Source organism: Macaca nemestrina, chromosome 14 (genome assembly GCF_043159975.1).
Source record: "Macaca nemestrina isolate mMacNem1 chromosome 14, mMacNem.hap1, whole genome shotgun sequence".
Taxonomy (NCBI): domain Eukaryota; kingdom Metazoa; phylum Chordata; class Mammalia; order Primates; family Cercopithecidae; genus Macaca; species Macaca nemestrina.
The window spans coordinates 32,727,212-32,752,666 of NC_092138.1; the positions used below are offsets into that span (position 1 = coordinate 32,727,212).

The window sequence follows — 25,455 nt, forward strand, 5'->3', positions numbered from 1 at the left end:
AAACAAAAACAAAACAAAAAAAATTAGATGTTGATAAGTAGAAAATGTATTAAAACATTAAGTCACAGTCTTAAAATTATACATATTATTATTATAAAGAATATTTGATATAGATACACATGTATGACTTGAAAATAAGTTTTGATATATCACTATGATAGAATAGCAAATTATAGAAAAACATGTATGTTCAAACCTGCATGAGTTGTAAATAAATTTTATTTTTTAATAACTATGTTTTTATTCTGTAAGGATACACATCAATCTTTTAATAGCAGTTAACTTATAAAGTAGAATTCAATTGAGATAAAGAACTTTGACATTTTACTCTGTATACTCCTGTAAGATTTTACTTTATTATTTTATGAAAAAGGGTACAGTCTTCCTAACTCCTAATTATAATCCACTTTGAGCCAGGCCCAGACAAACCCATCCAATGTTGTTACCCATGGAAAAGCAATTGATTGATGGTGATGCTTCAGAATATTCTCAATCCTCCCAGAAGAACATGGCAAGCAGATATTGGAACTCAGAACACAATACCCCAAAGTATGGCATCTTAGCCCGCTGAGTACTTTGAACTCAAGGAAATTGAAATGACCATAGAAGCAAGCAGTTCCCTCTGACCTTCTCCTGCCCTTCTTTCTCCTTTCCCCACTTCTTCAAAGCAGGTTATGAAGACTAAAACTCCCCTAAAGCAAGCCATAAAAACTAGAAATGTAGCTCTCTGGCCTTCTTTCTTTTCTCCTGCCATGATTTAAATGTGCCCCTCCAAGCTCATGTGTTGAAAACTTGATCCCCATTGTGGTGGTGTTGGGAGGTGGGGTCTAATGAGAGCTGTTTGAGTCACGGGTGCACTGCCTCCATGAACAGATTAATGCCATTATCGGGGAGTGAGTTTGCTGTCACAGGAGTGGGTTCCTTATAAAAGAATGAGTTTGGCCCTCCTTTCTCTTTCTCTCTCACCCTCTTTTGTCCTTCCACTTTGGGATGACACAGCAAGAAGGCCCTTGACAGATGCTGGCCTCTTGATCTTGGACTTCCCAGCCTCCAGAACCATGAAAAAAGAATTTCCATTCATTATAAATTACCCAGTCTCCAGTATTCTTTTGTAGACGCACAAAATTAAGACATTCATTGAAAGCCTTCATGTGACAGGTGTCCTGCCCTACACTCAGAGGAAGGAATGCTACATAGACAGGCTAAGAAGAACCTGAACAAACAGGCTTTGCTGGAGCAGTTTATGACCATAAAATTACACCCCTTTTTGTTAAATCACATTTCTACATGGCTGTCCATTCTTTATTGAACCTACAAAAACACTCAGTTTTCCCAGGGTCTTAGGGTCTTCATGTCACAGAAAACTTTGATTAAATAAATTTGTCATACATTTATCTTATTAATCTGTCTTCCATTATAGGAGTATCAGCCATAGTCTGTGAAATGGGTGAGGAAAAGCTATTACACCTTTTTGTCCCTACACAGCTATATTCTCCCAAGCCACCTCGTAAAACCAGATGTTAGGATGGATGCACCTCTAGATCATTGTCAGGATTGGGCCTCTAATAAGATGCTGAAATATTCTAGTGCTGGAAAATAAAGTTGTGTTCGATAAAAGCTGGAAATAGAATGGTGGGATGGAGAGGAGGGCAGAAACTGAGAGTGTGAGCATTCTCACTGCTCAGTAATTGAGAGTAAGCAAGGATGGGAGCAGCCAGAGGAGTGGGATGGACAAACCCTGGGGGTGACCCCTCTCAGACTCTCTTCATTTGTATGACACTGTTTAGCACAAGTGTTCCTGTGTATGATTGTTGCTGTTCCACTGGTCCTAAGCTGTGTGACATTTTGGATTCTGCAAATCATTCAGGATGGCCATATGGCATCCTAAATCTAATTGCCTGGGATTGGGCATATCACAGTGATAGCACACCTATCAAGCCAGTAAACTGTCCTATTTCTGCAACACAAACAGGTTGATTTCCTGACCATAATAGCTGCTGTTTCTTAAAGTTTCTCCTAGACATATTCTGTGGTCTTGGTTTGCTGCCACATGTCACACTGAGGTCTCTGTATTGTAAAGATCGCAGAGCTACTACTCAAATGCACAGAGCCTGCTGACGTTAGTCATCTGAATAGCCATTTGGACAAAGTGGAAAAACACTGGGCACTGCAGACCATTGAGAAACATTTCTGCAGAATAGAGACAGCTTGTGAATTTTGGAGACTTTCCAAAATTTCCTGTTCTGATTTTTTAAAGATGATCTAGTTAAAATTGTATCCTCTACTGGTAACTTATCAGATGCCCAGAGTTTTTTTTAAAAAGAAAATTCTTAATATTCATTTGTTAAATAAAATTCAACAAATCTATCCTTTTGTGATAAGATGTAAGAAATGGGGTAGGCAGTATTCATTTGTGATTATTAAACCATGAACATTTCATGGATACTTCTGGTCTAAGACATCACTGAAAAATGTGTTAAAAGTAGAGCTAGAATGCAGAAAATTATTCAGGATGTCTTTCACGTAAAAGCTTAAGCTAAATGCCTCTTGGACTTCAAAAAATTATTGATTGGATTTGGGGTTTTAAGCCATCAGGCTCTGCTAGAGAGGGGATTCTGGACCCAAACTAGTTTTAACTTTTTAAAATATCAGCTCAATAAATTATCTCTATGCAAATATAAAGATAGCCAATATACAGATCAAGGAAGAGAACATTGCTAGCACCTAAAAGTGGCCTTGAGCTCTTTCCTAAGCACCACCGTTTTCTTCTCTTCAAAGGTAAACAATACTGTAGCATACTTCTGTTTTTGGGCTTTATAAATAGAATAACGTAATATGTATTTTTTCATATCTGGCCTCATGTTTCCATGTGTTTGTGAGATTTATCACGTTGTTATTTGTACTTGGTTCAATTTACTAATATATAGTTTCCATTGTATGAACAGCCTATAATTTCCTTATTCATTCCACATTTGAAAGGAACTTGGGTTGTTTTCAGTGTGATGAGATTAAGAGTTACCTTTTTTAGGTGAGAAAGCTTTCTTTATAAAAATTATTTTTTTTGGCCGGGTGCGGTGGCTCAAGCCTGTAATCCCAGCACTTTGGGAGGCCGAGACGGGGGGATCACGAGGTCAGGAGGTCGAGACCATCCTGGCTAACCCGGTGAAACCCTGTCTCTACTAAAAAATACAAAAAACTAGCCCGGCGAGGTGGCGGGCGCCTGTAGTCCCAGCTATTCGGGAGGCTGAGGCAGGAGAATGGCGTAAACCCGGGAGGCGGAGCTTGCAGTGAGCTGAGATCCGGCCACTGCACTCCAGCCTGGGCGACAGAGCGAGACTCCATCTCAAAAAAAAAAAAAAAAAAAAGTGTTTTTTTCACATTGAATTTAAAGAACATTTTCCTTAATACATATAATGAAGTGTTCTGAGAATATGAATATATGTTTAATGGGCTACAATTAAAATGACAGAGGTGTAATATGTTAACATAAGTGCTTAGCATTCTATTTACAATTCATACTCCAAATTTAACTTTAGGATGATCACTTGATGTATAAAATATTTATTTACCTGGAATGCATCTAAAATATGACAATTATTGAGGGAAGAGTTCCAAATAATCAAATATCATTTTCTGAGTAATCAATTTGCTAGCTTATTTAGGAGCTTTTGAAGTATTGATTTCTCTGCTTGTAAAATGGCCAACAGCCCTAAATCAGATGTAAGATGTTTTTACTTTTTTCAGTTAATTGGCTTCTAGTGATCTAATCCGGAGCTGTTGAAGGAATTATAAATTGGTTCAAGGTTTCAAAGTAGAGTTTGGCAACATGTCCCAAAGCTTAAAATTTTGCAATTTATTGGTCCCCAAATTCAGCTTTTAGAAATGTATGTGGAGAAGAATCATTAAGAGTTATTTGTAATAGCAGAGACAACTTTAAATCATATAATTATTAGGTACAATCATAAGACAATTGGTTCCTTAATTCATAAAAAAAATACTCATTGATTAAATTATATACCAAACAGTGCTATATATTGGGAATTCTGTAGTAATCAAGACTGAAAGTTTCTTGAGATAATGACGTTTGAAATTTAAAGGGAGATAGATGTTAAGTAAATATTCATCCAAATATTATTTAATGTTAAAAGTTAAGTACTATGCACATACTTTCAACACCTTGGGGTTTCAGATTTTTTTTTAATAGAGAGAGGATTTTGTTCTGCCACCCAGTCTGGAGTGCAGTAGTGCTATCATAGTTCACTGCAACCTCCACCTTTTGGGCTCAAGCAATCCTCCTGCCTCAACCTCCCAAGTAGCTAGGACTACAGGCTCTCACCACCATGCCTAGCTAATTTTAAAACATTTTTATACAGATGTAATCTTGCTATGTTGCCCAGGCTAATCTCACACTCTTGGCCTCAGGAGATAGCTGCTTTGGCCTCCCAAAGTGCTGGGGTTACAGGTGTGAGCCAATGCACCCGACTTATTTATTTGTTTATTTGTTTATTTACCAGTGATTATGAGACCCCTCATGCCAGAATTTAATTTTTCAATTAGTTTTAAAAAGTGATTTTGTAGAAGAATGTTAAAGGACAGGAAAAAATAGAACTTGAGAGTGCTTTACATCTTTTGGATACCAGTCCTTTATCAGATATATTATTTGTAAATATTTTTTCCCAGTCTGTGGTGTCAAGGACTGTGAAGGGTCTGGTATTTTACCCTGCTGTTGAACAAACAAGTGAGCCTGCCAGGTTCCAAGAAATGGGCAGGAGTTGGCAGCTCCTTGGTTAGAGAAAAGGGACTTGATAACATCACAACAAGAAGCATGAGCTTCACATTCACATCTGCTTCCATTGCCCACCCCTGACCCAAGACCCACGAGGATGTTGTGGCAAGGCCCAGGGAGGTCCTACAGACGAGGTGGGTTTATGTCACAGGTGAGATACTCCAAGCTTAGGAAATCCTAGATATTTAAAGGGGGCTGCTTGCAAGCCTACCCAACCTTTCCCCTCGCCCCTCCAAAAGACAATATCTTTATTATACTGGTCAGGAAAGAAATGACCCAAAGCCACAGGGAGCCATTATCTCTATCTTCCAAGGCTTTTTGCTGCATAAATATCTTCGATGAGATGGGTCAGAACAAAAGTGGTGAATGCATTTGCTTGGAACACCTGCAGAAACATGAGAGACCCAAAGAAAATTGCCTTATTATATGACTTTTAAAAATTCTCTTAGCAGTGTCTTTTGAAGAACAGAAAATTATTTTGTAATGAAGTGCAATTTATCAATTTGATTTTTCATAGATCATGCTTACAGTGATATCTAAATTTTTTTTTTTTTTTTTTTTTTTTCTGAGACAGTTTCATTCTTGTTGCTCGGGTTGGAGTGCAATGGCATGATCTCAGCTCACTGCAACCTCCACCTCCCGGGTTCAAGCGATTCTCCTGCCTCAGCCTCCCAAGTAGCTGGGATTATAGGGACGTGCCACCACGTCCAGCTAATTTTGTATTTTTTGTAGAGACGGAGTTTCTCCATGTTGGTCAGGCTGGTCTCAAACTCTCAACCTCAGGTGATTCGCCCACCTGAGCCTCCCAAAGTGCTGAGATTACAGGCATGAGCCACTGCACCCGACCTGATATCTAAAATATTTCTACCTAACCCAAAGTCTCAAAGATTATGTCTATGTTTTCTTCTAAAAGTTTTATAGTTTTAGGTTTTACATTTACGTTTATAACTCATTTTAAGTTATTTTTGTATGTGGTTGGTGTGAAATAAGGATCAGATTTCACATATGCATACCTAATTGTTCCAGCATCACTTTTTGAAAGACTATCTTTTCCACTGAATTGACTGCGTATTTGTAAAAATAAATCGTAAAAAAATCAATGGCCCATAAATGTGTGTGTCCATTTCTGCACTCTATTCTGCTCCATTGATTTGATAGGTTCCACTGAGGTATCTTGATGCAAATTCCACATTATTTTGAATATGGTATCTTTATAAAGGTCTTAGAATCAGGTACTGGTATTCCTCCAATTTTGTCCTTCTTTTTCAAAGCTGTTTTAGCTATTCTAGGTCCTTTACATTTTCATATGTATTAAATTATACAATCAGCTTGCTATTTTCTATTAAAAGCTTGCTGGGATTTTGACTGGGATTGTGTTGAACCTATAAATCAATTTGGGGAGGATTAATATCTTAACAACATTGAGTCATCTGACCCATGAACACAGTATATCTCTACATTTATTTAAGTTTAAGTTTTCCCTAGTAATTTCTTATAGTTTTCAGGGTACAAGTCTTGCATATCTTTTGTCAGATTCATCATTAAGTTTTTAATAGTTTGTGTTTCTATTTCTTTCCCTATCTTTATACATTCAACCTTTCTGAGCCTTTTTACTTGTATGCAGTGTTATATTTTTAAAATCTCATTTGACAGTGTTTTCCTTTTAATTGGAGTATATAGTACATTTATATTTGTATTCAGACAACTCAGACACAGCTTCCCACGTCCCCAGTCATGCATGGAATACTTTGCGATCTCAGGGCTAGCAATAAGCTGATGCAAATCAGGTCTCATCAGCATAAACTCTTTTGTCTAGGGTCCCTCGGCCTCAATACTTGGCTCGCCATCCAGCACCCATGAGGATAAGTGGCTAACTTCCATTCTGTGGTATACATAAACATCACAAGTTACAAGTTTCTCAATGAGCAATCTTGACTGTCAAATACATTTTATGGAAGATTCTTTGATCAGTATCTTGTAGGTGGCAGATATTACAGGACTTTCTTCTCTCTTCAAGGATGATGTTCCAAGAAGTTCAAGGTCAATTCTTTAGCCTGGGGGAGAGACTCAGGGACCCATTCCTTCCTGGAACACCAGCATGAGAATTGAGAGGTGATGAGATAAATATGAATTATTTTGCTGCCTTGAGCTTTCCAGATTTCTGATCAAATAAGGAACTTTCTTTTCTTTGTTTTTGGAGATTGAGTCTTGCTCTGTTGCCCAGGTTGGAGTGCAGTGGCATGATCTCAGCTCACTGCAACCTCTACCTCCTGGGTTCAAGCAATTCTTCTGCCTCAGGCTCCCGAGTAGCTGGGACAACAGGCGTATGCCGCCACGCCCAGCTAATTTTTTGTATTTTAGTAGAGATGTGGTTTCACCGTGTTGCCCGGGTTGGTCTTGAACTCATGAGCTCAGGCAATCCGCCCGCTTCTGCCTCCCAAAGTGCTAGGATTACAGGCGTGAGCCACCGCGCCTGGCCAGGAACTTTCTTTTCTAAAATTCTCCTTAGAAATCTTTTATTATCCCACAGAGTTGATTCCTTTTCTCTCAACTTTCTGTGTCTACTTTTGCTTTCTCTCTTCATTATGCAGCATCCCATTCTACTAGGCTAGACATATAAAAAGATCTTTGAAAATGGTAATCACACTTGTAAGAAATTAAGCATGTTAATTTGACATCTCCTTTACATTTTTTCCACAAAACAGAAGGACACTGTCTCTGTGGGTTCAGTCTGAAATATTTTTTACCAGTTGGTTTTAGGCCTTGTGTAAAGGAATTCAATTTTTAAAATGTTATTCAATCATCTTGAGACATAGCCTGTGCTTTGAAATCTTTCTTTCAATGTGAAAACCTTTGCTATTCTCTTTTCTTAAAAAATCTCTTGCCCCTTCCTCTGTCAGATAATAGTAATCTGACCCCTTTTCTTAAAGATATGTCCTGCTTTCTTGTTTTTAGGAAGCAAATAAAAGGCATTAATGAAGTGCCAACAGGTAGATAATGAGGCATACTCTTTGCCTTTTTTTTCTACTGTGTAAGTAATCGAAGAACCAAAAGTTATTGGTTGATTGCCAGATTTGTGAAACACTACAGCAAAGTCAAACAACCAGCAAACTTCAGTCAATCATTACAATGCAGCTAGCAAGGGCTACATGAAATAGAAAGAACTTGAAGAAATAATAAAAAGTAAAGTTTAACTTGTGCCAGGCAAATTCCCTGCAGGGCGCCCTCTCTAAGAGAAGGTTGGCCTTCTGCAGAACAGAGACTGTCAGGTGCCTGAAACCTGCTATCTCAAAGCTTTCTACATTTCTGGCATAAGGCAGTCAATTCTGGTTAATGCTGAAGTGAAGAATCAAGACCAAAGACACTGATTTTCCAGATCACACAACTCAAGGCTTAGAACATGTGTCTGGGGAGAAAATGGTGCTCTCCTGTTCAATGAATGCTGACATTTCAGAAGGAGACCACTTTTTCAACAGCACATACGGCTGCTGGGAGCCAGCATCTAATCACTCCAAGGGAGGGGCTGGTGCTTTCCCTAATTGTGTCGATTAAAGCTCACAACTCAAGGGCTGGTCTCTCTCTCTCTCAGAGTCTGATGTCCAGCCATGCTAGACACTCATTCTGTCTCACAGTGTGATAGGCAACAGGGAGACCACACACCTGCTACCAATTCCACTCTATGTGCCATGAGTGAGGACTGCCCATTTGTCCTTGCTTGATAGATAAATTATATCTGGCAGAGAAGTTCAAATGCTAAGAACATGTGAACCACAAGTCAAAAACTCAAATGCACTACTGGGTATGTATCCAAAGGAAATGAAATCAGTATGTCAGAGACATATCTGCACTCACATACTTATCACAGCACTATTCACAAGAGCCAAGATACAAAATCCACCTAAGTGTCCTTCAGTGGATGAATGGATAAAGAAAAACATGGTCTACATACACAATGGAATACTATTCAGCCATAAAAATGAATGAAATCCCATCATTTGTGGCAACATGGATGAACCTGGAATGACATTATGTTAAGTGAAATGAGCCAGGCATGGAAAGACAAATATTGCACGTTCTCACTCATTGACCTCACAGAAATAGAGAGTAGAACAGTAATTAGCAGAGGCTGGGAGGTTGAGGAGGATGGAGAGAGGTTGGTCAGTGGGTACAAAGTTACAGTTTGATAGGAGGAACAGGTTCTGGTGTTCTAGTGCACAGTAGGGTGACTATGGTTAATAATATTGTATTGTATATTTCAAAATAGCTATGGTATGGTTTGGATGTTTTGTCCCTCTAAATCTCATGTTGAAATGTGATCTCCAATGTTGGAGGTGGCACCTGATGGGAGGTGTTTGGGGAATTGTGGGGGCAGAGCCTGCGTGAAAGGCTTGGTGCCCTCCCCATGGTAGTGGGCAAGTTCTCGCTCTGTGAGTTCACGTGAGAGCTGGTTGTTTAAAAGAACGTGGCATCTTTCTCCCCCATCTCTCTCTTGCTCCCTCTATCGCCATGTGGCATGTCTGCTGCCCTTTCATCTTCTGTCATGATTGCAAGTTTTCTGAGGCCTCTCCAGAAACAGATGCTGGCACTATGTTTTTTTGTATAGCCTGCAGAACTGTGAGCCAAATAAACCTCTTTTCCTTATAAATTACCCAATCTCAGGTATTCCTTTATAGCAATGCAAAAATGAACTAATACAAGCTAGAAAAGAGAATTTTGAATGTTCTCACCACAAAGAAATGATACATGTAGGAGATGATGAATAGGCTGAAAACCCTGTGTTGATCATTACACAATGTATACATGTATGGAATTACCACACTGTAGCCCACGAAAATGTAGTTACTATGTGTTGATTAAAAACAAAATTAAAAATACCTCACATGCCTACAGGGTAAGGAAGGTAATAGAGTGGATCCAAAGTAGCAATATGGACACAACATAAAGTAGACGGGCCAAGTGGAGTGTACACGCCCTGTCTCTCTGGTCCCAGAAGACTGCCATGGGGGCATGGAGGCTCAGTGTTGCCTGATCCTCCCATGCTCAAGAGAAACCACAAACTAGATTTTACTTTGACAGAATTACTGTGAGATCTTCTGGTATTTTCAAATTTCTGACAGTAAATTAAAATAAAACAAATACACACACACACACACACATAAAACCACAAAAGCCCTTTGTAGCCTAACACTATGTAAGCTGAACATCACCTTCCTGTGATCCATAGCCTGCTAATGCACAGCCTCTGATATAGATGATAAGTGCTATAAGATTTGAGGTGGGGCCAGGCATGGTGGCTCACACCTGTAATCCCAGCACATTGGGAGGCTGAGGCGGGCAGATCGCTTGAGGTCAGGAGTTCGAGACCAGCCTGGCCAACATGATGAAACCTCTTCTCTACTAAAAATACAAAAATTAGCTGGCCATGGTGGCGGGCGCCTGTAATCCCAGCTACTTTGGAGGCTGAGGCAGGAGAATGGCTTAAGCCCGGGAGGCAAAGGTTACAGTGAGCCGAGATTGTGCCACTGCACTCCAGCCTGGGCAACTGAGTGGGACTCTTGTCTCAAGAAAAAAAAAAAAAGATTCAGAGGTGGGAGAAAGTCTGTCCAGCTACTATGTCCACTAAAAACAAGACAAGCTTAAAAGGCAGATGAGCTGACTATAAAAAAAAATTTACAGAGAGAAATGGGGACAGTCTATCCCCAAACTGTTGTTAAGTTGTCTGGAATACTTAAAAGAAACTCTGGGAGATTCAATGGTTGTTTTTTGAATGCATGCAAGAAAGAAAAGCTCAGAAGCATCTAAACATCCAGAAGAAATATTTTTACCTCCTGGGAAGCCTGAATTGATTGAATTAGAAAGTAAATTCTCTTTTGTCTGAAGTCTAGACTTCTGGATATACCGTTTTTTTTTTTTTTTTTTTTTTTTTTCCCGTTTTCCTTTTTCTTTGTTTAAATCAAGAATGCACTTTATTGGCAAAGCTTAATCACAGTTAAATAATATCCTAGTTGAGTCAACCAGACTCCACTCTAGAGCAATTTCTGGAAATAATAGGATAAGCCCATTTTATAAGATTACTGACTGGCAGCTAATGAAGTTCTCACACTTTTTATTTTAGAGGGTAGTTAAAGCAGGTTACCTGCAATAGTTACCTTTTATTGAGGGCTTGCTACGTGTGAGCACCTGCTAAGCATTTAGCAAATGCAGTCTTATAAATGTGTATTCCTCAATCTACCCAGTGAGGTCACATAGTTAGTTAGTTGTGGGGTTGGGATTCAAGCCCAGGTTTACCTGACTTCTAAGACTATCTCTTAACCAGCATACATATACCAATCTTTCCAGTCACTGCTTAGGGAAGAGATCTCATCTTCCTTCTAAATATACTCAGATTTGTAGAGTTAAGTGAATTTCTCAAGAATAGAAATCTAGTAAGTTGCAGACTTGTAATAAGACAGACAGTTCAGGCTTCTGACTTCCAGTCCTGAACATTTCCCCCTATGTGATTATCTTATTTATCTCTAAGTCAGGAGAATGTTAATTACTTTAAGACTAAGATGGAAATCCCCCATGAACGTGGAAACTCAAATAGCAGAATGGATGACACTCTGCAGGGTCTCGGCAACTCAGCAACACAGACTTCCCCTCACCAAGGCCATTACTACTGCTGAGCTGCAGAATGCCAACCTGCCCATAACAGAAGTCAACGCTAAGCCTCCTGAAGTGGCCCTATTCCCCAGGGCGACCAAGTGGCAGGTTTATTACATAGGATCTTTTTCATCAAAGAGGGAAAAGCAACTCTCTTAAAGGAATAGAGAAATATTCCAGATGTAGATTTGCCTTTTCCATCACTCTTCCATTTATAGTTATTTTATTCATGAATATGATATCCTACACAATCCTCTACTGATTATAGAACTAATTATATGGTGAAGGGATGTGGGCTTTCACCACAGAATTCAGAAGTCTCATGCATTTCATCACACGGAAACAGCTCACTCCATAGAACAAGAAATAGAACAGCCTGCTAAAGGCTCAGCCATGATGTCAGCTGGGAGACAATAAATAGCCATCAATATTTAGCACCATTTCTTTCACAGTTAGAATACATGGTTCCTGGAATCAAGGAATCTATTTGGGAGTAGCCCCTTTTTACACCAAACAAGCCATTTACAAGATTTTTGCTTTTCAGGCCTCAAACATTGAGCTTAGTGACTTTGGAGGCCCAAATATTCAAGGCAGGACTGCTTCCACTTGGGAACCAAGTCATGATTTTATTAAACTGGAAGCCGAGACAGTCAGTCCTAAGACTATCCCTTGGCCAGTTTGGGTTCCTCATGGTTCTGAACCAACAGGTAAGGAAGGCAGTTGCTCTAGTGATTCAGGTAGTTAACCACAGTTATAAAAAGGAAGTTGGATTATTGCTTCATAATTGGAGTCAGGAGGACTATCCTGCTACTTGTCCTCTCAGTATCTCAGCTTCATAGTCAATGGAAAACTGTGATAACCCAATAAACAAGACTGCAAGGAATGAAGGGTTGAGTCACCCTTTCAGCAACCTACCAAGCAGGCCCTAGCAGAGTAAGAATGTGCAATGAGGAGAGGAATTAGTAAGATGTGGTCATCAACTGAGGCCTAATGACCAACTAGGGAAGCGGGAACTATAGCAACTGTCTTAGTACTTATTTACCCAACTTGTATCTATTTTCTATATGAACAGAATTATCTTATATAAACATTTTCATTAAAGACAAAAAAATTAACCATTAACACATCATTGCAAATACTCCATTAAGCTTTCCTCAATTCCTGTGGGAGTGTGCCATATAATTCTTGTTGTGAGTGGATACAGTTCTAGATAAGAATTATCACCAATATCTTTAAAATCAGTTAATTCTTCAGAAGCTCCAACTGAATTATGCCATTTTGACTTTGTCATTGTTTCTATTGCATTGCAACCTGAGTACAAAATCGAGAGTAAATGGTTTGAGTTTGAAGGCTTCACTATAACTTTTTGAACCCAAGAGAGCATAATCTTTTAAGATTATGCAAAGGCTTGGGGTTTGTTATTTACTGTTGATAATAACGAATCAACATGCTATTAGTAATTATTAATATGCTATTTCTAGACTTGTCATTTTATATGTTTGAAATTTAGTGGTAGCATTCTAAACAGTGAGTTTTGGGTTGCACATACCTTTGAAAATGTGATGAAAACTATGAAACTTCTTCGCAGAAATATGGGCATACACACAAACTGCAAAACATTCAAGTGTTATACAAGTTAAAACCTCAGTTTTAGAGGTTGCTCCACATTCACATGAATGTTTGTCTCCTTTGAGGTTGTGATTATTGATCATGAGAGACTAGCTATGTGGACTCCATAGTCTCAAGAAACTTCATTATCTTTTATTTGTATTTTCAAAAAGAGAGAAAGAGAGAGAGAGAGAGAGAGTGAGCAACAGAGAGAAACTACATTACCTTTAGACCAAAATGAAAACATATCTGGTGATCGAATTGAATGGGTAAATAAAAACAAGTTACATTTCTCTGGTAGTAGGCTGAGTTCAAGTTTTGAAATGTCTGAGTTCCAAAGCAGAAGAAAATAATATTAAAAACTCATGGCAGGACTAGTATTATAGCCAAGTAATGCAAAGACCTAAAATTTCCAAGGGAAATCAAGTATGAAAATAAGATTAGAAACTGGGAACTCTTCATTTTGTATGAAAATTCCAAATATCTCACAAGTGGCAACGGCTGCAACATAAAAATGCCTAAATTGGTCAGATTACTTTTCTTTCTACTCTAGTATTGTCTCTACTATTAGCTATAATTTTGCCTACGGTTCTTTCATTTGTTTATTAAATAACATTATTTGGATACGTTTCTAAGCTACTAGTTTAAATACCAATGTAAGTTAAAATGAATTTGGTGTTTCTGTGGGCTATGATGCCAATAGTGTAGCTGTTTTTATTTGTTTTTTAGACGGAGTCTTGCTCTGTTGACCAGGCTGGAGTGCAGTGGCACGATCTCGGCTCACTGCAATCTCCACCTCCCGGGTTCAAGCGATTCTTCTGCGTCAGTCTCCCAAGTAGCTGGGACTATGGGTGTGTGCCACCACGCCTGGGTAATTTTTGTATTTTCAGTAGGACGGGGTTTCACCATATTGGCCAGGCTGTTCTCGAACTCCTGACCTCGTGATCCGTCCGTCTTGGCCTCCCAAAGTGCTGGGATTACAGGCATGAGCCACTGCACCCAGCAATAGTGTAGTTTTAGAGATAACTTTAGACTACGATCTGGAAGTATCATGCTGGAGATTCCAAAAAGTATATTTTTTGCCTTGTATTTCTTTTAAAGAAACCCCATATAAATGGGCTATTCCATATTCTAACAGGAGGCTATATATATATATATATATATATATATAGTGATTTGAAAGTAAATTAAATGTGACATAAATCATTTTAAACTTGATTAGGGTGGTGGCTACATGATTGTATGTGTCTGTCAATACTCATAGAATTGTACACCAAAAAGTGAATTTTCCTGTAGGTATTCTATGGAAAAACACTGGCAGCATATCTTCTTAAGTGCGTTAAATTTTAATAAGCAAGTTGAATGTAAGAAAGGAACTTGAGTGCCAAATATCTGTGAAGTGACATAAAACAAACACACTATGCACATCCAAAAATCTGGATTTACAATGGAAATGTGACAGCTTCTGAAATTATATAGCACTCAATCATTAATTTTCTTTGAGGGTAAGATTTGTACCCTGCTGGGCTTATAATTTTCTCTTTTTGTGCTGTTCATGTGTAAATATTGCCAATTTCATCTGACACAAAAAAGGAAAACAACTTAATTTTGTTTCTAAGTTAATGAATGACAGATACTACCCTCCAGATGAGGTACTGTATTATTAGCTTCCAGGCAGTGATTTGAGGGGAAAAAAACCCAAGCCATTTCCAATGTATTTGTAACAAGGAAACAAATTTATTGATTTTAAAAGACAAGACACCATTTTGTTTTGAAAAACACAAGAAAGCTAGCCTGAGTTCAAGTCTGAAATATTCAGAAAAATCCTACTAATATCTTTAGTATGTTCCAGTCATTTGTTTAAACAACACACTAAAAGTTAATATATATTTTTATAATTATAAAAGTTCCCCAGTTATTGTACAGTACACAATACAAATCGCCCACAAACTATTATTTAGCTCCTGCCAATTTTGAGAGGACATGATATACTAAAAGATTTAGCATTTCTCACAAAAATCACATCAGGAAATACGTATTTACAAAATCAAATACATTATACAAAAAACCATCACATGTTATTCGGTAAAGATGTTTTTAAATAATTAAAAAGTTTATTCAACTGTAGTCCAAAAACTGGAAAAGAACATTACATTATCTCACACATACAATCTCTACAAAAGTTGCTTACCTCATTTACATAATATATTCAGTCGATTGTAAAATAAATGTTCAAATATCTCCTAGTGTTACTATGTTTCTGTGCTTGTGGGACTGAATAATGTAATCGGCCACTTACTAAGTGAAATTTAAATGATGGCACTTAAAAAAAATACAGTTATCTTAAAAAAACACAATGAAAGAAGTTTTACCTAGAAGGTACGAAAGCCCTGAGTGATAGTGAAGTTACTGATTGGTAAGCACTACAATTAACCTAATTAAAAGTTTACCACCTCAGGCACAAATTTCCAAGTTTTTTCAAGGCACTCACTTAAAGTTTCTGTAACCAATGCATTGGTCACCACCATAGGTCCAAATTGATGATGGAAATGAGTAGAGAAAAAAATTTGCTTTGGTACAAAAGATGCTTTTTAAACGAATAAAATTCAATAGCTTCTTTATTGGGTCATTTAAAATTGTTGTTTAGCAGGTTAAAACAAGGCGATCATTTCTTCAAAAACACTAATTTATTGAAGGAAAAATTTACTTGGTTATCAACAGTCAATGGGAGTTTTTATATTTTCTTTCCTCCCCAGAATCAAAATTCTTCTAAAAAAGATTTGTTGTCCTCATTATTGAGCTACATAAACAATTCTTACCAAAGATTTTCATTACTCAGGGCTTCCAATCCCAACATCATAATTTATTTAAAGAAACAAAGGAAAGAGGGGAGAAAAATAAAATAGAACAAAATAAAAGAAGAGACAAAATACATTTTTCTTTTTTAAAAAAGTATTATCAATTATTTCAAATGAAAGGAAAAAAAAAATCCTAGGCAGTCACTTTGTAAGTGGCTTTTACTATTTAAGTAAAATTGGTAAACTAAACTCAGGTCTACTGGCACATAAAATCACTAGCAGCAATGATCAAGGCATGCAAACTGAGAAGCATTTACAGTAAATCATCATGAAGAATTCAAAAGAAGAGAGTTAAATTAAAACCCTTTGAGTATTGCATGTTAACACATGAGTAATTTGCATGGTTTGACTTCCTAAACTGCCTAAAAAGCAACGTTTACGGCATACTTGCACTATGCTATGGATGTCCTTTCACCAGACATCAGAATAGGTTACACTCTTATTTGCGCCCGGCTAGGGCAGCGCAAGCACATCTGCAGACAACACTGCTTTCATGTTCGATCACGCAGGGAACAGAGGGAATCAAGTGCACGAAGTGAGTCCCTTGAACAAAATCAGCAATGGTGTAAGCAGACTGACATTTAGAGATATCAGAAGCAGTAGTCATAGCATCTCCTGACAGATGAGCTTAAAATCAAGTGCTTTGCTCTCCATTCTATCTATATATAATTTTTTGACAAAGTATTAAAGTTTTGGAGCATAGATAAAATTATGCCCTGTGTGAAATTCCCAAACAATATTTTATGAGCGATCTAACTCCAAATAGCCTAACTGCCCCCAAAGAGTTCAGATTCTCTTAATCCACTCGAACTCGTTTCTTCCTAAGGCTTCACTTACACTTGTACTTTCTAAAGCTAAATAAATGAGATCTTTTGTTTCATTTTGGGAAAAAAAGAAAAAAAAAAAAAGAAACTTAACCCTTTCCTTATACCTTTTAAAGGCAATCTAGGTACCTTCAATGTGCAGAAATCAGTTATGACATAGGTCTATCCAGGCCCATGTATTTGTCCTCCTTTTCTAGAAACTATGGTGTGATGCTAGAAAAGTTGATTTTTTTTTTCTGTAAACAGTACACTTACTTAGATGGCAGTGAATATTTGGGAATAAATATATCAAGCCCTCTTGAAGAAAAATTAAGAGTTGTATATAAAATGCAAGTGTTCGGCGTGGAAACACTTTCTCTTCCTACCCCCCCCTTTAAAAAAACAGCATAATTAGACATTTGGATATAGAGTATACTTTACCGGTCTAAGTCTAAATAAATGATCTGAAAGGCTTTTGTCCCCCATTGTATATCTTACAATGCTCAAAGGGTTAATACAAGGCATTACATCAAAAGGGTTTTCTAATACTAGAACTAAGCACTGAATTAATGCTTCTATTCCAGTTTTTAAAAATCACCAAACTTGCAGAAGTACTAGGATTCCATTAATTGATTTGTTCTAACCATATACATGGAGGTTGTTCTGATCTAGCAACAAGCCCAATTTTCAATAGCACTGCATGCCAATCCTCCTCCCCCATGATCTGGTGTGATTCACACAGATCACAAAAGTTCTGATCTCAATTTGTGGATGGTTGTTATTTTCTCACCAAGAATGTGTGTGTCAGGGGGATCTAATAAAGGTCAATTGATTGTATATAACCACTGCCTCAAACTGTACACAAAAGTGACTTGCCAAGTTTTTACTTTCTACTTGTGTCCACACAGGGAGGACCAACATCACAGTGACACACATTTTTTTTTTCTTTTACACTAATGTTTCAAGCACAGCATTATTTTAGACATTTCAAATATATCATCTGAGGAATTTTTAAAAATTTGAAAATGCATTTAGCACTTTTAGACAGTGCATTCATATAAAAAGATTCATGATTACGGCACTAAAACCGTATTCATTCCTGAATGACTTTTACAGCATCTACAAGAACGTATTCATTTTTACTTGTTTACTACAAATCAAAGGCAGTCAATGCTGCACACTACTAATTTTAGGTATGCAGTGTTAAAACCATTTTCTAAATTTTACTTTGTTTTAAAGTACACCATCTAAAGAGAGGTGCATAAACCGTGCTATACAGTACGAGAAAAATCACACAAAGGAAAGCAGATTTCTGAAAAGGCAGTAAGACTTATACAGTCAGTCCAAACACAGTTTGGATGAAAATCCTGAATAAGTGACTAGCAACTTGATAGCCAAAGAAAAAATTGAAAATTGGGCCCTGTCTTCCAAGGAGCTGGTTCATCCATTCCACCCTATTGTTCATTGGTTTCATGAATGCAAATCTTCTGAGTATGATTTTCCAAGTATATGTCAAGATCAAACTATACCCATGATACTCAATCCTATGAAAATATCTTTTCTGAAACTTAAAAACAGTCAACATACCTTCCTTACATGCTTCCTCACTGAAAGTGTAGCACTTGGTTTATGTAGGTATATTTCATGACTAGTGATTGGTTATAATTGCAAGAAATACAAAGAGGTCTTAAAATGTGTACTTGTGTCATTTGTGAATAAATCTGTTAAGAGTGTTAGTGTCTAATATTATTTAGAAAACCCAGTTTCAATGAATGAAAAAAGGGAAAAATGGAAATAGATGCAATAAATGTGATTGCTCAATTTGCTCAAATGTATAAATTATGTTTTTATTTTCTCAAATATTTCACAATTCAAATTTGAAATTGATGAAAATGTTTGTGTGTATGTGTGTGCATGTTTTACTGTGAACTACAAATAACCAGAAGTAGCATAAACCATAGGTCTTCTTTTTATGTTTTGATCCCAACTACTTACATTAGTCACAAAGAATATTCCTAAATATTCATAAAGGAGATCAGAATATTTTTATTGAGTCTAGTTCAAATGTAATCATGTTTATTAGTTCTTAATCTGTCCTAATTTAGAACAAACCATGAACAATTGGAAGAAATGTTGAATCCTGGAGCATCCCCGATCCCTAAGCCTCATCAATCTAAATTTGCCCATTATTATCAGATTCCTGTAATGATACAAATATATCCAACATTAAATTAAAGGAAACAATGATAATAAATACATTTAAAGTCATCCAATAAACAAAATGCAACCAATAAATACATTTGGTCCAATACAGATATGGTATCATTCAAAGGATGGTGGGTAGAGACAGGAAACTGAAAAAATTCAGAAAGAAGAGCCAAAATGAAGAGTTTTTTTTCAATTTTTGATTTTAATTTTACCTGTAAACACTTCCTATGCACAATGAAGTAGATACATGATCTTTTGCAGCTTACCATGTTTTGTTTGCCTTTTGTGTGTGTGTTTTGGTACAAATCCATTGTCTTTTTGGGAGGAAAAAGGGGGACAGTAATTTAAATGATATTTAGATGAAGGTGATGCTACCATGCTAGTGAAGACTTTCAAATATATGAGTTGTAAAATAAAAAATTTGGATCAGTTTTTAAAATTATATCTAAAATATTTAAATTTTACTTAAGAAATGTCGTTGATGTTATTTGAGTAGTCTGAGGCAATCAAGCAACAGCAGCTTAAATACACTGTGTATTACCTGATAAGCCATTTGGTATTTCTAACTTTACAGACTGGCTCACCTCTTCTTTCCAACCCCCCACCCCCTTTACCCCAATACCACTGGAAAGATAAACATCTTGGTTTTAATATAGGCCTCATTTGATAATCTGTCAATCATTTTGTGCTTTCCTTTTTTTTGGCTTTATTATCTATTTATTTTTGCTGATTAGTTTTTTACAACTATTTAAATGAACAGATGTGCCTTTTTTGTGTTTTAATCATGAAATAATTTGAGTGCTTAAAAGAACCTTGGCTTTCCATGCAAATTAAAATGGGGCTGGGTATAACTCTCTAGGATCTCACCTTCTGACTTTGTAGCAGACTCCTGCCCCATGGGCACTCATGTGTGCATGTGGACACACCAGCACCTAGACACACAGACAAACATTTAGACTGAAAAGATGCACTTCGATAAGTACCTGCTTACTTTGTTAACTTTCTAAAATTGTAACTAAGTAAGAATGGTCTAAAACATATATGATTTTATGTAACAAGTTGGTATTAAAACTAGCCTGCTATTCCACACCCTTAAGCAATCTGATTTGTAATCAAGTAATATTCAGCTCTAAGAATAAAAAATAGATCCACGGTCACTCAAAGAGGGAAACTGATTTTTGTCTTTTTGTTTTTCTTTGTTTTCCCTAAATTTCCTTTGAAGAACATGTCACCTGTCCTTACTTCGGGAATCTGAAAATGACAGGCACACTTTGTCAAATGGATTGAAGAGTTAGTCACATGAACAAAATAAACCTTACTAAACCTTAGCTTCAGTTCTGTTTTAAGGCACCATGTAATAGCCGAGGTACGATGATCCCTGATGTACATTCTTCAATGGCAATGGTCCATCCAGCCACCTATCCAAATCCTACAGAATTGGGGATAAGTAACAGTGAGGTGTGCCAGTTACACTGCCTTCAGGTTCTGTTTACAATTTAAATCCACATACTTTAGAAACCAGGAAATAGTTTTGAAGGAAATAACATTATGTAGGTTGCTACATTCCGTGCATTCTATAAATTCTCGTTTATAATAGCAGCATATTGAACTACTATTAGGAAAAAGACCTGGAATAAAAGAAAGTCATCCAAATGGAATGGTTTCCTGTATGTCCAGCTCAGCATAAGTAGCATGTACACTTAAAAAAAAAAGTCAAGTCATTTTTTCCTGCTTCAGTATCTAACTATAACAGCCCCCACTTAACAGCAGAATGCATCTGTGCAGTGGTCCCAAATACAGAATCAGTAGTCTTTAAACAGAGGAATTGGTATGCAAATAATAGTTAAAATTCAATGTTTAACGGAAGCTTGCATTGTTAACATGTTTTAATAATTATGTACACAAACTATGTACCTATTAGCATAATCTCTTGCAATTCTGTCATTTACTCTGAACTGATAAATGCACAGCTCAATTTTTCCTCAGCGAAAAATAGATGACCTTCCAAACCCTCTAGCACTATAATAAAAATGCTCTGTATTCTCTCTCCGTACTCAAAATGTTATCAAAATAGTGTCTTATGGTTCTGTCCAATGAAAAGCACCTTTCAAAAGCAAATTTGATGCATCTGCTGCCAAATGGGCATGCCTCCAGTGTCAATCAAAACAATCATTTCTTTTGATATTTCACAGAAGTGCATCTAATTTAAAAACTTACACATGAAATCATACACCAAGACTAACAATCAACAAGAAAATATTTTAAGCTACAAAAAAATGTAAATTACTTTTTAATTATAAGAAAACAAAACATTGACATTAAGTGTTGTAAAAATCCTTCTTGACACCTGAAACTAAGGGAAAAAATTCATTATTAAGAGGCAAATAATTTGTTTACGTTAAAAAAAAAAATCTGGCAAAATACATACACCCATTCCATTTCACAACTCCAAAAAGTTAATGTTCAGCACAGATAGAATTTGACAACAGTCGACCTTCAGGCTTATTAAATTTTCAACTTAAGCCCAATATCAACAGGGTTAATGTAAGCTGGAGAAATACGCTTTAATATTCTTTAGACTGCAGTGTAGGTATTTCCTGTAGCGCTGCACTGTCTGATAGTCTGAGTACTTGTGACAATGTGCTCGCTGTGAATTGGATTCAGGAGGCTTGGTTGCACGCCAGTCTCGAGAACAGGCTGCATGCAGCCCACTGGAAATGCCTGGCTCAGCTCTGTTTTCTCTCTTTTGGCTTGAGGCTCTGAAGAGTCATCCAGTTCTTCATCCATTTCACTTTCCACTTCACTGCCTTCATCTGCACAAATAAAACCAAGACTATTATCAGAAAACAAATTAGAAAATAGCAATCAACACGTGCTTTAGAAACACTTTAATATAGTACATTAAGAAAGCAACATCTTAGCTCTTCTCAGGAAACAAAGCTTATAGGTTTTCTTTTCATTGGAATGTATTCATATCAATGCTGTATTGATGCATCTATAATTCTTTCAAACAAAGCGAGATTAATTTACTTTTGGCAATTTGTGATTGATACTTCATTAACTTTTTTAAAAAAGCCTTTGGAATTTCCATAAGTGTCTATATTAAATAATGGCATAATTTGTGTCATAATAAAGTAGTCACTTTGGTATGTTATGCTGACTTTTGAGGAATGTACTGAGCTGAAAACGCAAATACAAAAAAAGTTTTGTTTCCTCCAAAAATCTACACTAAATACACATTTTATCTGTGCTAGCGTTAATGTGAGTCAGAACTATGTTGATTCTTAATATTACTATTCCATGTATAAACAGAGGCTGCTGTAAGACTTTTTGGCATTCATCAATATTATAGATGGTCACAGTATTAAATAAACCCTTAATTTTTATTATAAAAATTATTAAGGCTGAGGCAGTAGTATCAGATTAAAAATGTGCAATGGATTTCCATTCTTGGCAGCTGATACTGTTAATAGCTGGTATTCATTTCTGGAAATCAAATGCATTATATAATCACGGTTACCCCCAAATTGTAATACATTTTATATTAACTAAGGCATCATTATAATAGAATGCCATTTAATTTTTTTCCAGTATGCACTGTTAAAATTCAAAAGTACATTAGAGACAGAAAATGCACATATACAGCTTTACTATTGGGTGACAGTCTCCTCCGAATACCTCTTCATGAGGGATAATTACAGTGGCTTGTATAAACAAAGTCAGGTCTCCATTCTCTACTGTTCTATGGCATATCACATACAATGAATGTGCAACAAGTATCTCTTTAGTCAGATTAAGTTGGATTCTTTGCTAGCAGTAAAATTGTAGCTTTACCACTTGGCAGACACCCACAGCAAAAATCTCTGCTAATGCAGCTGTCTCTATAAACAAGGCCCCTTGACTTTTCTTATTTCATTATGATTGGGGTAAAGCTGGTTCTAGAAAAAAGCAGTGAGAGGTAAAAGTGCTTCCATATATGGTTGTACAGTGTACAGCCACCAGGAGCAAGGTCTGAGAAATGGTAATTTGTGATTAAATAGGTGGAGATTAATATGCATTACCTAGAAATGTGTGTCATGCATTAGTGACCAATAAAACAAAGAAGTGCTCTTAGATGAGGCAAAAGATATCTTGGCCCACCTACTTTATCAAGTTACCTTTTTGCCTCTGGAAAATGAACTTAATGATAATATTTGAGTGTGTCAGAACAAGTATATTCAAAGTGTTGAAGGGCTACAGGGAGAGGGATACCTTTTGTAGACATTTGCTTCATCAAGAGGGTATACTTGAAACATGTTTGCATGAAATGTTTCGGTTTTTCATGTTTTTATACATAAAACAAAAATGTCTGTAAGGATCTTAACACAAACTCTTTGTGGTGGTAGTCTCTTAGGGTTGTGATAATAAAGCTTCACTTTCTATAGTTTCTAATTCTCTGTATTATTTGAAATTTTTATATGGAGCAAATATCCCTTTTATTATCAGAACAAGAATTCTCATTTTGTGGGAGAAGCCCTCAAAAACTCCTAGGATTTCACATTAAATCTTTAGGCCCTGAGTATGCCCATCAGGCTCTATCTCAAGAGCCATCAAGAGGTCTGGGGGTAAATGGGACCAGCGTGGCCACCTCCAGCAGGTGAGGACAAGTCACACTGCTTCTCTGCTCCCTGTCCACAGACTTCCCTGTGCCTAAGAAATTAGTGTCAAAATAATAAAAAAGGGAGCACTAAAAAGACAAAAACTCATTTTCAGGCAGGGAGGGCAGTGGAGACAAAGTGAGGAAAGTCCTTCTATCTATTTTGTTGTGGATGGAAAGGGTAGTGAGATAACGGACTGGACAAACTTAAGTGTTCCAGGTAGGTTTTGCTTACGTCTATCTCTGGGTGACAGGTTTCCTTTGGAAAATCTACAAAGCAACTTATAAAAGCAAGCCCGTTCTCCAGGTCCTAAGGACAAAGGGATGTAATTCTGTAGACATTTTATGCTTCTATAAAAACTTGAAGACATTTCCTAGGAATCTACGTCAGTTTATGGAAATTTGGTGCATAAAAACTAAAATTAGGTGCTACAGGAGTTTACAGAAGATTGTCGTTCAGCACTGTGTGAAGAAGGCTGGCTGGAATGCAGTCTCTGACTGAGTAGTAAATCTCTACTGCCCTTCTGGACACCCTGGGATGAAACCCCTAAATTTGGGTTATGAGGCTTTGGTGTGAGTACATCATCAGTGTTGCTTTATAATGGACATGGGTATCAGTTACCACGTTTCTTGCTCTAAAATTACTAATTAATATCATCATTGACTTATTTTTCTGAGGGTTATTTGGTTAATCCTATAGAGTATATATTTGTAGTAACAAATTTTTTGGCTATAATTTTCTAATTTCCCTGCATTGCTACTGTACTGAGTACCTTAATATAGCACGCTCTGGAGAACAGCGCTGAACCTCTTTACAGACTCCCCACGTACTTCCTTTCACCTCATTTTCCCCAGTGACTCTGGCCTGGAAGGGCTAAGTGCATAGTTCTCCCCAGTTTCTGTGCATTTTGTACCTGTCTCCAATAGTCAATAACCATAAAAATTCTTTAAAACCTCAAGATACCTCCCCCCCTCCACCACCTTTTAAAAGAAAGAGCTCTGTTTCCTGCAGTGTTTAACAGAAAATTTACTTGTTTTTAAAAATTGCACTGGTATTTTTATCAGTATTGTTTTGCTTGTGCTCTGCTTATAAAGGTGGGTAAGATTTGTGTGCTCTATCCCCATTCTATCTCCCCCTAAGTCCACCTTTTTAGGTGTGATTTTGTTGATCCTGAGGTTCTTCAGAAATATATATCATGTTATCATATTATACTGTATATTAGAGTGGCAATGCTATTAAAATTTCAGAAGTATATATGTTACCTTCTTCATCTATACCATTACTAATCTTGCATTTACAGTAAACCTCACTGCTATCTCTGAGTTCTTTTTCTACACAAAAGTATGAATTGGTGAGGTAGGTGAGCCGAGGAATCTTTTTTCTTGCCTGGTGGGCCTTGAATAAAAATGTCTCATCCAATTTTATCACTTATCTCCAGGACTCTAGCCATGGTCAGAAATAATTTCTTGTTGCTTGTAATGAACTTCAGGCAAAAAGTGTAAAGAACTTTATAACTACATTTAAATTCAATTATCTGCAATTAAAATACCTCATATGTAGAAGGCATAGCGATGGGGAAAAATGGAGAAATAATGAAGACAGGAGTTTCACATTTATCTAGGATTTGTATGCCACTTCTGCAAAATCAGAGTATTGTAAACATACACTGTATTTTCCTCTATGAGAATTTGTTAGTGAAAAAAAGTTCTTAAAATGTACATTATTTTCAATTCTTACCTTTATCCAGATTTCCAGGAGACACGGCATTTAAATCACCAAACTGCAAAACAATAGTCATTTGTGCAATAGTTAATATGGGGCAGAATAATATCAGTCTGTGGTAAAAACACCAATCTATGACTCTTTAAAACTGCAAACTAGTGGCCATTTTGATCTCTAATTACATGGGTCAC

The 25,455-nt window shown here is 36.8% G+C and overlaps 1 protein-coding gene across 26 annotated transcripts in view; it reads right to left on the reverse strand.

Annotated features, from left to right (window-relative positions):
• Nucleotides 1-4,885: 4,885 nt before the first annotated feature.
• Nucleotides 4,886-25,455, reverse strand: part of LOC105491823 (regulatory factor X3) — a 320,376-nt gene continuing 299,806 nt past the window's right edge. For 22 of the 26 annotated variants that reach the window (XM_071077749.1, XM_071077745.1, XM_011758505.3 and 19 more), the window contains 2 exons: nucleotides 25,280-25,322; nucleotides 14,750-21,718 (listed from right to left, as the gene is read on the reverse strand). In XM_071077749.1, coding sequence (XP_070933850.1) covers nucleotides 21,480-21,718; nucleotides 25,280-25,322 — 282 coding nt within the window. In that variant the 3' untranslated portion in view covers nucleotides 14,750-21,479. Of the gene's footprint in view, nucleotides 5,172-14,749; nucleotides 21,719-25,279; nucleotides 25,323-25,455 lie in introns of those variants that run through there. The other 4 variants (XR_011612519.1, XR_011612518.1, XR_011612517.1 and 1 more) reach the window with 4 other exon arrangements.